This window comes from Galeopterus variegatus, unplaced genomic scaffold, assembly GCF_000696425.1.
Source record: "Galeopterus variegatus unplaced genomic scaffold, G_variegatus-3.0.2 Scaffold6079, whole genome shotgun sequence".
NCBI lineage: Eukaryota > Metazoa > Chordata > Mammalia > Dermoptera > Cynocephalidae > Galeopterus > Galeopterus variegatus.
The window spans coordinates 44,628-60,149 of record NW_007732190.1 but is presented as its reverse complement, the minus strand read 5'-3'; the positions used below and the strand labels follow the sequence as shown (position 1 = coordinate 60,149).

At 46.6% G+C, this 15,522-nt stretch overlaps 1 protein-coding gene and 1 pseudogene across 2 annotated transcripts in view; one reads left to right on the top strand and one right to left on the bottom strand.

The window, feature by feature from the left end:
• The window catches only part of POU6F1 (POU class 6 homeobox 1), an 18,199-nt gene extending 11,986 nt beyond the window's left edge, over positions 1-6,213 (top strand). For both annotated transcript variants that reach the window (XM_008590416.1, XM_008590415.1), the window contains 4 exons: positions 2,466-2,607; positions 3,175-3,343; positions 4,583-5,708; positions 5,845-6,213. In XM_008590416.1, coding sequence (XP_008588638.1) covers positions 2,466-2,607; positions 3,175-3,343; positions 4,583-4,928 — 657 coding nt within the window. In that variant the 3' untranslated portion in view covers positions 4,929-5,708; positions 5,845-6,213. The remainder of the gene's footprint in view (positions 1-2,465; positions 2,608-3,174; positions 3,344-4,582; positions 5,709-5,844) is intronic.
• A 5,302-nt stretch (positions 6,214-11,515) lies between these two features.
• LOC103605788 overlaps positions 11,516-15,522 on the bottom strand; it is a 5,730-nt pseudogene continuing 1,723 nt past the window's right edge.

Genomic DNA, 15,522 nt, shown 5'->3' with positions numbered 1-15,522 from the left:
TCTGGAACTCCTGGGAGAGCAGGGCACCTCCCCAAAGGGAGGGGAGGTCCCAGAGTACAGGGCCCACGTGAGTCCACACACATGCTGCCCAGGGAATAGCACTCTCGGCCCCTTACCTGCACATGCCAGAAACAACTGTATGTGTCCTCAGAGGCCAGTGCCATTCTAAGAAGGTCAGGAAGGTGGTGGCCAAAGTAGACTGGGCTTGGGTCAGCTCAAGAGTGAACAAACTTCCGGAAAAGCCCTGGGAGGTTAATTCCGCACCCCTCCCTGTCCACCCCTCCACCCCTCCACCTTGCACTGTGGCTTTCATTATTCATTTATTTGTTCATTCGAGGAGTATTTTTTGAGTGCCTACTATAGTCTGACTGCTGAAGACACAAAGATGAATAAGGTGTCCTTCTAGCCTTAAGTAGCTCAGTATTAGAGACAATTACGAGTCAGTGTGATGATAAAACTATGATAGGAGCAGGAATAAGGTGCTTTGGGAGCTCTCTACAGACATGGGGCATAGGCAGGGCTTCGTAGAGAAGGGACAGCGAACTAATCTAAAGGGATAAGTTGGAAGTGAGAGTGTTCCACCTTTAGGGGACTGCAACAAGAGTTGTGTGATAGAGCAGTAGTTCTCAAACTGGTGCATGAGAATTGCCTAGAGGCTTGGTGGACAGAATATTCTGGGCCCCACCTCAGAGTTTCTTATTCGGTAGGTCTGGAGTGAGGCCCAAGAATTTACATTTCTAAGTTCCCAGATGATATTGAGGCCAGTGGTTCTCAAATGTTCTCTGCTTCCAAGCTTTGTAAATGGCCTCTTAGCCCTATCTGTAAAATAAGGACTATAAGAGAACCAACTTCAGAGGCTTATGACTGCTGAAAGATGTATCACACCTGGGCAATTAACACTGTGATACACAGAAAGCACTTGAAAAACAGTAGTTATTGTTACTATTGTTATTTGGTAGTGGGGAACTGTGGAAGGGTTTTAGCAAGAAAATGGCTGACCAGTTGTGCATTAAAAATCCCTCAGTTATCCAGGTGGAACCAAGAACCGGGCTGTGGTGAGACTTGAATCTTGTCACCAGTTAGGAGGCAGTTTAAACAGCTCTAGCAAGAGATAAGGAGCTCAGAATTAAGGCAAAGTTCCTTGGGATAAAAAAGGAATAGACTTGAGAGCTACCAGGATGTAGACTCCAAAGATCAGGACCATCCTGGAGAAACCTCCATTTCCTAGAAAGCGTTTTTTAAAAAATCATACTAAAAAATACTAATTTCATATATTTATAGTTTCTCCTGATTACAAATATGATATAAGATTTTTATAAAAATTCCAACAGGCTGGCCAGTTAGCTCAGTTGGTTAGAGCATAGTGTTATAACACCAAGTTCAAGGGTTTGGATTTATTTATTTATTTATTTATTTTTATTTATTTTTTACTACAGCAGTGCGCCACCGGGCCGGCCCTATTTATTTTTTATTTTTATTTATTTATTTTTTTTAAATTTTATTTATTTTATTTCTTTTTGGTGGCTGGCCAGTTCAGGGATCCATATCCGAACCCTTGACATTGGTGTTATAATACCATGCTCTAACCATTTGAGCCAACCAGCCAGCTCCCAAGGTGACTTCTGTTGACAATTTGCTTTATGTACTTCATGATTTTTTCCCTAGAAATTCATATTTATTTTTTAAAGGCATTATTCGATAAAAACTGTTTTTCACCTAACTTTTTTCACTTAGTGCTATGACTCAGAGCTCAGAGTAGTTAAGAGATACACCTTATTATTTTCTTATCTTTTCTTTTTTAACCTTTTTACCTTATTATTTTTTTATTTTTTTCCTTTTTTTGTGTCTTTTTTACTGACCGGCAACGGGATTGCAACCCTGGGTGTTGTGCCCGCACCGCGCTCAGCCAGTGAGTGGGAACCGGTCTCCACATGGGATCCGAACCCTCGGCGGGAGCAGCTGCCGCACTCCCAAGCGGCGCACTCTCCAGTGTGCCACTGGGCCGGCCCATTACCTTATTATTTTTAATGGCTGCACAGGATTTCATCGTAGGGAGGTTTGAGAGTCATCTAACAATTCATGGACATTTGGGGAGGCTCTAGAATCAGGTTTAGGTTTCTCCTTTGAGGGCAGAGTTTTAAGAGCAGTTATCCCAAGGCTAGGCACTTGTTGGGGTTTTGACTAAGTGTACTGAACCTTTCTGAGCCTCTCACCTGCCGGTATCACAGGTGGCTGTGAGGCTCCAGCTTGGTGGGGCTTGTTGCTGTTTATTTAAGGAGGTCATTATGGTTGGGTGGGTGTTAAGTAGCTTTTATTCTAGTCTTGGCTTTTGATAGGGCACAGTGGGAAGTGTCCTGGGTGAGTAAGGATTCATGCCCATTTTTGCCCTGCCTCTGGTCCACCCAGGGATTCCAACTCCCTGAGCCAGGCAGGGGCAGCAGAGTCTGTTATCTCTCTTCTCACAGGTGCAGCCCATCCAGCCCACACCAGCTGTGCCCCAGCCTGCTGTGGTCATCGCCAGCCCAGCTCCAGTGGCCAAGCCATCTGCCTCTGCTCCCATCCCAATTACCTGCTCAGAGACCCCTACTGTCAGCCAGTTGGTGTCCAGTAAGTGGCTCCTGGAGGAGAAGTGCAGAGAAGGGAAGGAGGCATGTATTTGGGCAACCCAACATTTTCAGATGCTGCTTTCCTTAATAAACTTCCTGGAGTCCAAAGGGGAAGGGCAGAGGCCCAACGCGAGGGGATGGCTTTCTTATTCCCACTCCTGTTGAGCTGGATTCTGGGCATGATGATAGTGGAGGCTGCTTAGCTGGCTGTTCTCTGAGAGCACAAGCCATTGGCCATCTCTGCTGTGGTCCCTAGCCCAGTATTTAAGGAATGTGGATGGCCAACAGATGTACTTGGGGCCAGGAGTAGGGAGAATGGGGAAGGGTCAGCAGTTAGAGCTGGAAGAACTTGAAAATAGACCCTTAACCTCTGATAGATTGATCCAGGCCCTCTTCCCCCAAGTCTTGCTTGTCTTGGGGGCAGGGGTGATGAGGGTCTTAAAGGTACAAGAGCTTTTTGCTAGATGTGCTCATCCCTCACTTCTGTGCCAGTCCAGACCAATGGGCCAGATAAGCAGTGATGATTCTCATCTTACACACTCATCCCTGCTCTCTCCCTCTGGCCCAGAGCCGCATACTCCAAGTCTGGATGAGGATGGTATCAATTTAGAAGAGATCCGGGAGTTTGCCAAGAACTTTAAGATTCGGCGGCTCTCACTGGGCCTCACACAGACCCAGGTGGGTCAGGCTCTGACTGCTACGGAAGGTCCAGCCTACAGCCAGTCAGCCATTTGCCGGTGAGTAAGGCTGCCCTGGACAAACTTAGAACTTTCTTGGGTGCATGGTGACACTGGGCATTTGTGGGAACCCGGACATCCAGCCCCTTTCCAAGTTCTCCCTTACTCCTGCCTTCTTCCAGATAGGGAAGATTATCCTAAGGGTAGACATGAACACCTAGAGTAACCAAAGACTGACCCAGTCAGTCCTTGTGGGGCCTCTGAAGTTTATCTTCTAATCCTGAACATTTACGTAGTCTTCTTTGGGGAACCTAAGACCCCAATCCATTCAGGAATATTAGCAGAACAGGAATAAGCCTTGTAACTTAGTCACCAAAATGGAAACTTCATTTCTTTCTTTTTTTTTTTTTTCCTAAAAGATGACTGGTAAGGGGATCTTAACCCTTGGCTTGGTGTTGTCAGCACCACGCTCAGCCAGTGAGTGAACTGGCCATCCCTATATGGGATCCGAACCCATGGCCTTGGTGTTATCAGCACTGCACTCTCCCGAGTGAGCCACGGGCCGGCCCCGGAAACTTCATTTCTGTCTTGGCCCAACTATAACCCACCATACCCCATCCTACTCCCATCTCCCCCTCTTGTAATACATGACTGTAAAGTGATATAGCTGACTTTTATTTGTGCAGCTTACAAACTGGTTTTGGTGCCAGTACTAAAGGAGGGGTAGCAGAGGGTTTCAAACAAGAAGTGCATAGCTCAGCAGTGGCTGAAAGCTTTCACCTGCCTGCCAGCTCCATAGGTTAGACTAGTGTGACTATTAGAGTGCGGGCAATGCCAGGTTGGGAATTCTGTTGTCACATCCAGCCTTGGCCAGGTAAAGTAGCCTGGCTCATTAGTGATGCTGTCAGTTATGAGAGCGCAACTGGAGGAGAGTGGCATTCGTGAACCATGGTATCTGGAGGCCTCTCAAGAAGACTCCTCAAAGGACTTCACTCATTTCGGTAACATTTCTTGAAAGGTTGCTCACAGAGCAGTTGCACTGCTCTCATCGCACTACTGTCTGAGCTGAAGCCATGGGAATGGTCCCCTTTAGGAGCTGGGGTACTGGAGAATCTGAGGAGCCTGGATTTGCCTGAGCTAGTGGGGTCTTGGAGGAGGCGGAGAGGGGAACACTGGGTACAATCTCAGGAGCCCTGAGAGGGGCAGCCCCTTGAAGATGGTGCTTATATCCAGGTGTGGGGGGTGCTGGAGAGACTGAGTCACTCTCACAGTCCCTTCCTGGATATGGATTGCCTGCAGGTTTGAGAAGCTGGACATCACACCCAAGAGTGCCCAGAAGCTGAAACCAGTGCTGGAGAAGTGGCTGAATGAGGCTGAACTCCGGAACCAGGAAGGCCAACAGAACCTGATGGAGTTCGTGGGAGGTGAGCCCTCCAAGAAACGCAAACGCCGCACCTCCTTCACCCCCCAGGCCATAGAGGCTCTCAACACCTACTTTGAGAAGAACCCGCTGCCCACAGGCCAGGAGATCACCGAGATTGCTAAGGAGCTCAACTATGATCGTGAGGTCGTGCGGGTCTGGTTCTGCAATCGGCGCCAGACGCTCAAGAACACCAGCAAGCTGAACGTCTTTCAGATCCCTTAAGACTTGGCCCCCAGCCTTGTGTTCCAGCACTTTGTACTTTTCTCTGGGTGCCCAGTTGCAGCCACTGCCATGACAGCACCTCCTGTCATATGGCCACATGTAGCTGTGCTTGCCCTAGGTCATGAGACTCCACTGTGTGCATGTGCGTCAATGCCTCCCTCCTCTCCCCCACGTATCTCACACCACGTGGAGCCCGAGGGGCCACGTGAGAGTGTCAGGCTCCGGGCTGGTCATGCCAAAGGAGGAGATTTGTGGTGTCACTTAGAGAAGCACTTTGCTAACATGGTTTCTGAAGGGTGAATTCTGGCTGGGAACCAGAAACTCCCCGTCTTTGGGGCAGCTCCTAAGGCCCATTGGCCCTTAGCTCTTGTTTTCTATGGCGTTCTCTTTCCCTTCTCTCTTCTCCTTTCCTCCTTTGTGTTAGTGTGGCAAGTAGGACAACTCATCCAGTGGAACCACAGCTTCACACTGCCCCCACCCCCCCATCCCGCCCCCACACTTTGCCTGCAGGCACATTGTCCCTCTGAAAGGACCCAGGAGATAAAGTTCAGAAAAGTATGATGTGCTGCTCAGAAGGTCACACTCTATGTCTGCTCTGATCTCAAGATCAGAAGGTTCCCCTAGGCCTGGGGCGAGCACATGTGATCTCCTCTCCCATCTCTCCCTGGCTCCTTTGGGGGAAAAATTGCACTAAAGCAGAACCTTTTATTTTGCAATTCATGTCGGAAGGAAGAAACAGTGAACTCTCCCTGTCCTGAAGTTGTGCTGGGTCTGCAGCAGGCCGGGAATTTAGTAAATAAGGCCATCCCAGATTTTAAACTAATCTCTGTATATGGCAATGTCCCCAACGAAAAGTATGGATTGAGAGAACTTGCAGCCTGGAAAATCCCACTGCCCAAGCAAGGGTCTGCAGCAGGCCGGGAATTTAGTAAATAAGGCCATCCCAGATTTTAAACTAATCTCTGTCTATGGCAATGTCCCCAATGAAAAGTATGGATTGAGAGAACTTGCAGCCTGGAAAATCCCACTGCCCAAGCAAGCAGGCAACTCTGGACAAAAATGAGGAGGAAAGGAATGCTGTTTTTCTCTCTCGTCTGCCCCTTACTCCAGTACTGAGGCCTTCTTAAAAGAAGCAAATTAAACAATAAACCAGATAGCAAGATCCTGGGGGAAAGGACAACATCCCAAAAGAGTTCATGGCAGCCAAGGAAAGTCTCTTGTGGAAGTTAACTCTAATTTTCTTTGTAACTTGAATACTAGAGGATAAATCTCATTTTGTCCAGAGTCTTAGACCATGTATGTGTGTAATCAATACCACCACCCCTAACCACCACCAGTGCTCATCTGAGTCAAGAATACCCCCAGATCAGGATGGGTTTTGCTTCTAGAGGGGTTTGGCATCTCATCCAAGCTGCTAAGCGAGTCTCCAGCCTCACTGTGGCTGGACAGCCCCTGCAGTTCAGTATATGGCTCTAGGAGATCATGAGAGAATGAATAGTTTTGCTTAGATGAGCCGAGACTAGCTGTGTAGACCGTCCCTAATGGGCCGTAAGTCACAGGGGCCAACCACCCCTTCTCTTCACTACTTTTATCCATACAGAGCCTGGTCTCACAGCTGCCCTCCACTGCCCCTCACGTGATCCATGCTGAGGGAGTGACTGCCAGGCAAGGGCACATCACCATCTGTATTAATCCGTCTCTATTGCTGAGACAAAATACCTGGAACTGGGTACTTTGTAAAGAAACAATATTTATTGCTTACAGTTTCAGAGGCTGGGAAGTCCAAGGAACACATCTGGCGAGGGCTTTGTTCTTGGTGGTGCCTCTATTCAGCGACTTGGTGTCACATGGCAGATGGGGGAGCATCCTTTTAAAGCCAACAGAGGGCTGGCCTGTGGCTCACTCGAGAGAGTGTGATGCTGATAACACCAAGGCTGCAGGTTCAGATCCCATATAGGGATGGCTGGTTTGCTCACTGGGTGAATGTGGTGCTGAGAACACCAAGTCAAGGGCTAAGATCCCCCTACCGGTCATCTTTAAAAAAAAAAAAAGCCAACAGAATCATGCCCATGACTGGTTTGCTCACTGGGTGAATGTGGTGCTGAGAACACCAAGTCAAGGGCTAAGATCCCCCTACTGGTCATCTTTAAAAAAAAAAAAAAGCCAACAGAATCATGCCCATGACTACCATTAAACAATGAATGGATTAATCCACTTACCAGGACACAGTCCTCACAGTCTAATCACTTCTTCAAGGCCCCACCTTTCAATTACTGTTAAAGGATTTCCCACCCTAAACAGTTAACACACACACACACACACACACACACACACACACAAGCTCCACTCTATCAGCCTGCTTCAATGAAATGACAAACTCACTTGGGAGAGGTGTTGTAAACAGGTTTTCATTAAGAATAGTTAAAGTACTGGAGTTTGTAAAGGATTCAGTGACTTATACTTAAATAAATAAGAGAAATGCAGGTTTTCATGCTCAAACATTTGCATTCAGGTATGCTTTCTTTTTTGGTAGGGACAAGAGGATCACAGCTGGTGCCGTGGGAGTGGCATATAATCCAGGGTGTGTCCATGGTGGGATATGCAAGAGGACACTGTCCTGTGTCATGGCAGGAAAAAAGTCAAGAACCACTGGTCTAAATTAGACCTGGCCATGCTTTTCAGCCCCTCCCTCATCTAAATCTGTGTTAACCAAGACTGGGCTAGAAATAAACCATTTTCTCCTCTGCTGGAAGGGTGGGTTAGTCTTTCAGAGGAACAATGACAGAGGCAAAATGTTTGCAGGCTGAATTCCCCAGGCAGGGGTGTATCCCTGAAGCATACCCAGAGCAGAGTTTGCTGGCCTATGACTTCTTCCCTTGCTCCCCCACCATAGGACCCTCAGGAAGCAGCTGGGGCCTGGGCTACTCACCTGTGAGGTGGATTGTTTTTGGTTTCTGTTTTTCGGTAGCATCATGCTCTGAAGGGAGTTGATATAAATTTTGTTTTGAAAGCATCTTTCTGGACTTAAGCCAGAGCTCATTGTCTCCTTTGCCATGGAAAGACAGGAGAATAGGCAGAAATGGCTTAACTGTGTATGATTTTGTTTGTTTTATTTTAAATGAAAGAAAGACCAAAACTTTCTCTGGCCTGGTGAATGGGCTAGGGCCTTTGATCCTGCACTAACCATGGCATTTTATCCAGGTGGAGTCCAGGGAAATAATTTGGCCAGATGGACTGAGGAACACACCTGAATTTGGAATGTAAGACCCTGATGTTTTTGTGTTCTTGGAAATCCAGTCACCTTCCTAAGCCCAGATCTCCTTCCTGCCTCATAAGCAGGCGCTGACACTGAGGTTCTAACTATCCCCCAGTTAGAACATGGAACAAGTCTTACTGAGGGCTAGAAGGAGGGGCAGAGAAGGGAAAGGAGAATGGGGGAGAAGCACTTGATTTAGTTGTGTGGAATAAACAGTATTTTTTCTTTTGTATTGGTCTGCTTGTTTCTGGTTCACCTCTCAGGGTGAAGCTCTAAGGGAATCAGGGTCAGTGGCCAGGGAAGTAGCCGTACCTTTGCTGTCAGCTTGCAGGCTGGAGAATCCCATTGAAGAGGGAAAGGGTCAGGACCCTGGATTCCCACCTCGAAAGGCCTGGCTTGGGCCCTTCAGCCATAACCCTCTCTATAGGGTGCAGGGCCAAGGGGATGTGCCTCTTCTCCTTCTACAACAGCCTCCTGGTACCCAGGACCCCAGAATTCTCTGCCAAGCCCACTTCCCAGACCCCTTTTCTCTAGGTCCCAAGGACAGATATGCTGTTGGTGTGCACACTTATGGGTCCAAGAGGCGGCTGCCTTAGTCTGCTATGGCTGCTTTAACAAAATTCCTTAGACTGGGTTGGCTTATAAACAACAGAAATTTATTGCTTACAGTTATGGAGATTGGGAAGTCCAAGATCAAGGCACTGGCAGATTCCATGTCTGGTGAAGGCCCTCTCCCTTGAAGACAGATGTCTTTTCACTGTAACCTCACATGGTAGAAGGGCAAACAAACTCTCTTAAGCCTCTTTTATTAGGGTGCTAATCCCGTTCGACTTAATCACCTCCCAGAAGCCCCACCTCTTAATATTATCACATTGAGTATTAAGTTTCAACATGAATTTTGGGGGCCACAAACCTTCAGACCAGCAGTGGCCAAGGGGCAACTGTTTGTCAGGGAGTTGGGTGAGAGAGCTTGGATATGCAGGCTGGAGTGTCTACACATGTACACGGGTCCCTCTGCATTATTAGATGGCAAGAGAGAAGAGAAGGCAGTCTATAGGCTGGGCGCCAGGACAGGGGCACATTGTAATATGGAACTTCAAGGAGTCCTAAAGGTCTAAATTCAGAGCTGGCTTTCCAGGTCATTATAAAGGTATACTTACCAGGATAGGAGGCTAGAACATTAAGAGTTAGCTTGATTTATAATACCTTATAAAAATGTGGCTATATGGTTAACAGGTCTTCATTTGTATTCATCCCAAGTTCTGCAAATGTTACAGGCAGACCTGCCACCTAAGCATAGAGCTGCGAGCAGAGGTGTCAAGATGGTCTCTCTCTTGACTTGTCTACCTCCTGGGAGCAGGGTTCATGCCATCTCCCTTGCAGGCCCGCTCTCCAACACCTACCTGTTAGTGATGAGGTCTGAGCTACCTAATCTAAACTGATAAGAGCAAGGCATCACCTTTGATTCCACCCAACCAGCATTCCTGAACCAGGCACTATACTGGGTTCTGGACCATGTTCCACCACCCCACCTCCACCCAGGGAGATAATGGATGTCTAAGACTTCGATGCAAAGCTTAAGGATCAAAGGAGCTTTACAGTATTCGGAAATAATAAAGCAAAAAATCAAACAGAAGCCGGCACTCACCCCTACCCATATCCACACTGGGCTGACTTCTCAGTACAAAGGCCAGCGACACACAATAGGTGTTTGTTAAATGTCAGATGGATGACTGAATGCATTTTCTACTCTCTCCTTCAAGGAAATGACAACTGAGTCCCTGATTTCAGGAAGCCGGCACTCACCCCTACCCATATCCACACTGGGCTGACTTCTCAGTACAAAGGCCAGCAACACACAATAGGTGTTTGTTAAATGTCAGATGGATGACTGAATGCATTTTCTACTCTCTCCTTCAAGGAAATGACAACTGAGTCCCTGATTTCATGCTACTGTGAGAAAGCAGAGACAGGGGATTCTGCTTAGCAACGTATGGTCTGGTCTGTGAAAGGTGGGAGTGAATGGAATCTGGGCAGCAACTGGCCCTGATCAGAGAGACAGCTCCCAACAGCTCCCATCAGGAGTCAGTGGGAGCTGATTTCACTGGCTCAGACAAGTTGAGAGTGGTTCCTGGCAGTTGGCCCAGGAAGGTTTTAGAGGAAGAGGGGAGGGTTCATGGAGGGACTACAGTTTTTATTCCCAGGCCTGGGAAGTCCACTGCGCTGCGGACGGCTGTGAGGGAGGAACTGTCCCAACTATAATAATAATAGCTAACCTTTACTGATCACTAGTAAGATTGCTAGGCACTCTTCTAAGCACTTAACATGCATTAACTGTTAATCTTTTTTTCTTCTTTTTTTGGGGTGGCTGGCTGGTTGGGCATCCGAACCCATGACCTTGGTGTTACAAAGCTGTGCTCTAACCAACCGAACTAACCAGCCAGCCCAATTTTTGTGTGTGTGTGTGTGTGTGTGTGTGTGTGTGTGGTTGGCCAATACAGGGATCCAAACCCTTGACCTTGGTGTTATCAGCACTGTGCTATAACTGAGTGAGCTAACCAGCCAGCTCCAGAGTAAGAACTATTATTATATCCATTTTACAAATAGGGAATTGAGTGCAGGGAAGATGAAGAATCTACTCAGAGTTGCTTTTGTTGTGAGCTGCAGAACCCAGGTGGGCTGTCTCATCTTTCGTGTTTAACCCTACCCCATATAGGCTCTGAGAGGTCCCACCTGGGGGCTGCTATCTGTCCTGATCTTTTCAGTAGGGTTTCCACGTTTCTACCTACCAGGGTGGGCCCTATTATGTCCCATCTAAACAGTGTCCAGTTTCAGGACAAAATCTAGGGAAATGAACACTTTACAATGAGACTTAACTCATCCAATAGTCCAGAATACTGAATTTGGAGCTCTGTGACACAGAAGTCCTGGTTAGTTTTATTTATTATGTCTAATATGACCCATGATTTTTATTATGGGATGAATTTACAGGTACGAAAATTTGGTATATTAATAGATGTTGCTGGATTTCTAGGGGAACACCCGGTGGTCTTTTCTGGGTGGGAGGCAAGCCCTCAGGGCTGCCCCTATGATTCCTGTTTCCAATCCTGGCACTCTTAGTTACACTGAGGAGGGGAGAAAAATGGAAAAGTCCACTCCCCCAGTCACAGAATTCCAGGGGTAAACAGTCTGTAAAGTCTTTTTACTTGAGGGGGAACTGGGCTCAGGGGCATGAATCCTGAGGCTGACCTGAATCCCAGTTGGGAGGGGCCAAGGTTTAGGAGTTGCCTCTCATTTCACCTCAGTTTTAGAATTAATAAATGGTAAGAGGGACTTTGTGAAATCTTTATTTTGGTTCAGAATCTAAACTTATATTCAAACATTTCCAAGAAGTACATGTCTATCTTTTTCTAAATATTTTCCATAGGTCAGGGATCCATATTCCTGGATATGGCACATTTATCTCTTCCAAACATTTAATATGACTACTCTCGTTTTTCATTTTTTTCAGGCTTAATTATTTTTATTTTTCCTTGTATAAAAACCCTATGTCGTAGCCATAGCCAGAGCCTGGGTCCTCTGCACAGACTCCGGTGTGGGTCTTTACAAAATAGTCAGTGAATTCCTGATAAGGAGACTTGGTGAATGCAGTCTCCTTCCAGAAGTCAGGGGTCAGATAACTGTAGGCCCTAGAGATGGCTTTGAAGGTTCACTGGGCAAAGTTGCTCAGTGGGGGGGTGCAGCCCTTAGCTGAGGTGCAGCAGTTGTCAGTACTAGTCACCAGCAGCAGTTACTTGGGCACAGGGGCTGAGACGATGCCAGTGCCTCTGGGGGCAGGGATGAGACCACCAGCACAGAGTCACGTCAGCCTGTCACCTTGCAAGGGACAGTATGGGGCTTGCCAGTCTTGTCCCCCCCGTAGCCTCTCCGCATGGGGACAATGGAGAGCTTGGCCAAGATGATGGCCCCTTGGATGGTGGTGGTTACCTCCTTGGAGTACTTAACACCCAGATCCATGTGGCCACTGCAGTCCCCAATGGCGACAAATGCCTTGAACCTGGTCCGCTGGCCAGCACAGGTCTGCTTTTGCACTGGCATAAACCTCATCCTTGAGGAATGCCCCCAGTAAAAACTCAATGATCTCAGATTCCTTGATGCGCAGGGAGAACAGATAGCTCTCCAGGGACTTGATCTTCATGTCCTTGGCCAAGTGGCTCAGCTTGGTAAAAGGGATCCACTCTTTGTCCTCGGCCTTGTGTCCACAAGCTCCATGCCCTGGCCTGGACCCAGTTCTACTGCTGAAGCCTTTGCAGAAGCCACTGTGGCCTCCCATTCCAGGACCTCCGGGCCCTCCCACTGCACTGCATCATCCCGCCATTTGATGTTCTCTTGGAGAAGAAACACACTCCATTTAAAAATTCATTCCCTTTGAGTTATTCTTCTGATGAGAAAACATAGTTCATCCAATACTCCTTTATGGGCACAATTTTCTAAAAATTCAATATTCTCACCTCCACACGTTCCTAAACACAATTCTGAAAGGAAGAATAGGTAAGCAGATCCCCTTTAGTTTATAATCATCCAGAGACGGAGTATCATGATGGTTACATGCCCACACTGCATGGTCGATCAGACTCCACCACTCTCAAGCTGGGTGACCCTGGATAAGCCATTTAGCTTTTCTATGGACTGGTCAGTTAGCTCAGTTGGTTTAGAGCACAGCCTTGTAACACTAAGGTCAAGGATTTGGGTCCCCTTACTGGCCAGCTGCCAAAAATAATAACTTTTCTATGCTTTTGTTTCTTTATCTGTAATGAATCTAACCTTCCTTACAGGGGTGAGTGAAGATAAAATGAGATAACATACCTAAAGCTCCTAGTCAGGACATGACACTTAGGAAGGGCTCAGTAAATATGAGCCTATCATTATTATTAGTCATTATTTGCTCTGTATGTGTACAGTTTCTAGAACTGTACCACAAGCAGGGAGGCATCACTATAGGCAAATCCCAGCCAAGAGAATTAAGCATCTGGATTCTACTTCCTGGTTTAGTGACTAATTTATGTAATATTTGTTACATATTCAAGAATACAATATTTTTTGTGAGTCATGAAGCATAACCATGAAGTAAACACACATGGGCCTACTACTCAACTTAAGTAAACTATTACAACTGTTTTTTTTTTTTGTTCTTTTTGAGACCGGCTGCACCACACTCAGCCAGTGAGCGCTGTGAGTGCACCAGTCATCCCTACATAGGGTCTGAACCTCCCAGCGCTGCACTCTCCCGAGTGTGCCACGGGCTCGGCCCTACAACTGTTGAAGCTACTTTCGAATTCCTCTCCTAGCCCACTCCCTGCCTTTCCTTAGAAGTGAACACCACCTAAAATTGTGTTTATTCCACTCCTTTTTAAAGGAATCTATGTATATTTCCCTAAGTAATATATTGCTTAATTTTGCTGATTTTTTAAGCTTTATAAAGTGATATCATACAATGAGGACTTCTGCCTTTCCCCCCTCAATTCTAAGATTGATTTATTCATGTGGTTGAATGTAGCTTTATTCATTTTCATTGCTGTACAGTATTCTATCCCGCACCAGTTTATCCATTCTCTTGCTGGTGGACATTTGTTCTGTTTTGCTACTATAAACAGTGCTGCCATGAACATTCTCATACGAGCCTCCTGGTATGTATGTGCAGGAGTTTTTCTAGGGTTTATATGTAGAGCGGAGTTGCTGACTCACAGAAAAACTTTCAGGATAATTTCTTTTTTTTTTTTTTTGTCCTTTTTGAGACCGGCTGCACCGCGCTCAGCCAGTGAGCGCTGTGAGCGCACCGGTCATCCCTATACAGGATCCGAACCCGCGGCGGGAGCGCTGCTGTGCTCCCAGCGTCACACTCTCCCGAGTGCGCCATGGGCTTGGCCCAGGATAATTTCTAAAGAGGTTGTAGTCTACTTGATCTTGACCACTGTGTTTTCTTTGAGTCTCAGTTTCCACATATTGAAAAACAAAACAAAGACTTCTAAGAAGATTATGTGGGACAATGTATATTACAGTGCTACTAAAACCATAACATATCATACAATGTAAGTTAATGTTATTAAAACAGGATAATAACATTGACCCCATCTTAACAAAGAACCAAAGTGGGCACTGGGAGACTGGAGCTAACATGTATTGAATGCTCACAATTTTTGTGGCATTTTGGAACCCCGCTTAATCCTCACAACAATTTCAGGAGGAGGTATTATTTTCACTAATTTATGGATTTAAATACTGAGGCTCAGAGATGTAAAGTTACTTGCCCAAGATTATGCAGCTAGTGGTGGAGCTGTAGTTCAAACAAGGCATGGTTCTATCTAATAGGGGTTTAAAAATACTCTGGATATAATGCTGGTTTACAAAAGATTTTGAGCCCTCAGATCACCATGTGACATCTCCCTTTTGGACTCTGTACTGGATTGAATTATGTCCCCCCAAACTCACTGAAGCTTGAATTGTGTCCCTGAAGTTTTTTTTTTTTTTTAAAAAGATGACCGGTAAGGGGATCTTAACCCTTGACCTGGTGTTGTCAGCACCATGCTCAGCCAGTGAGCGAACCGGCCATCCCTATATGGGATCCGAACCTGGGGCCTTGGTGTTATCAGCACCGCACTCTCCCAGTGAGCCACGGGCCAGCCCCTGAAGTTTTATTAGAAACTTGGCCCCCACTGTGACTGTTAAGAAGGCAGGAAATCCTATTATGGTAACTGAAAGGTGGAGCCTTGAAGAGGTGATTAGATTCAGGCTGTAGTGAATGGATTAAAAATGGTGGTCAGGGCCATGGTTCTGAGGGCTTTAAGAGAGAGTCTGTCTCTGTCTCTCTGCTTCTACCATCTTGCAATGTGAGACCCCTGGGGCACTGTCACCACCACAAGGTGGACTTTGGACTTCCCAGCCTCAGAAACTGTAAGCAATAAATCTCACTTTCTTATAAATTACCCTGTTCCATGTATTTTCTTATAAGCAACAAAAACAGACTAATACAGACTCTGAGCCCAGGACTCATTCCTCTACCCAGAGACACATATTTTGAGATAGAACTGTCTCAAAGGAAGAAAACATGTCTTAAAGAGATATTGAATGTCCCAGGAATAAGCCAAGACTTAGATCCTGGGGTTTACTAAGGTAAGAAGATAAGTTTAAGAGTAAAGCCCCCAGAGAGAAGCATTTGGCTGAAACTGGGTCATGTTGTCAACTTTATGTCAACCTCATGTCAACCTCTTTTTCTTTCCTCATTCTCTTATTCCTTTCTCTCACCCCCGTTACCGCCTCCCCCCCCCCCCCCCCCCTCCC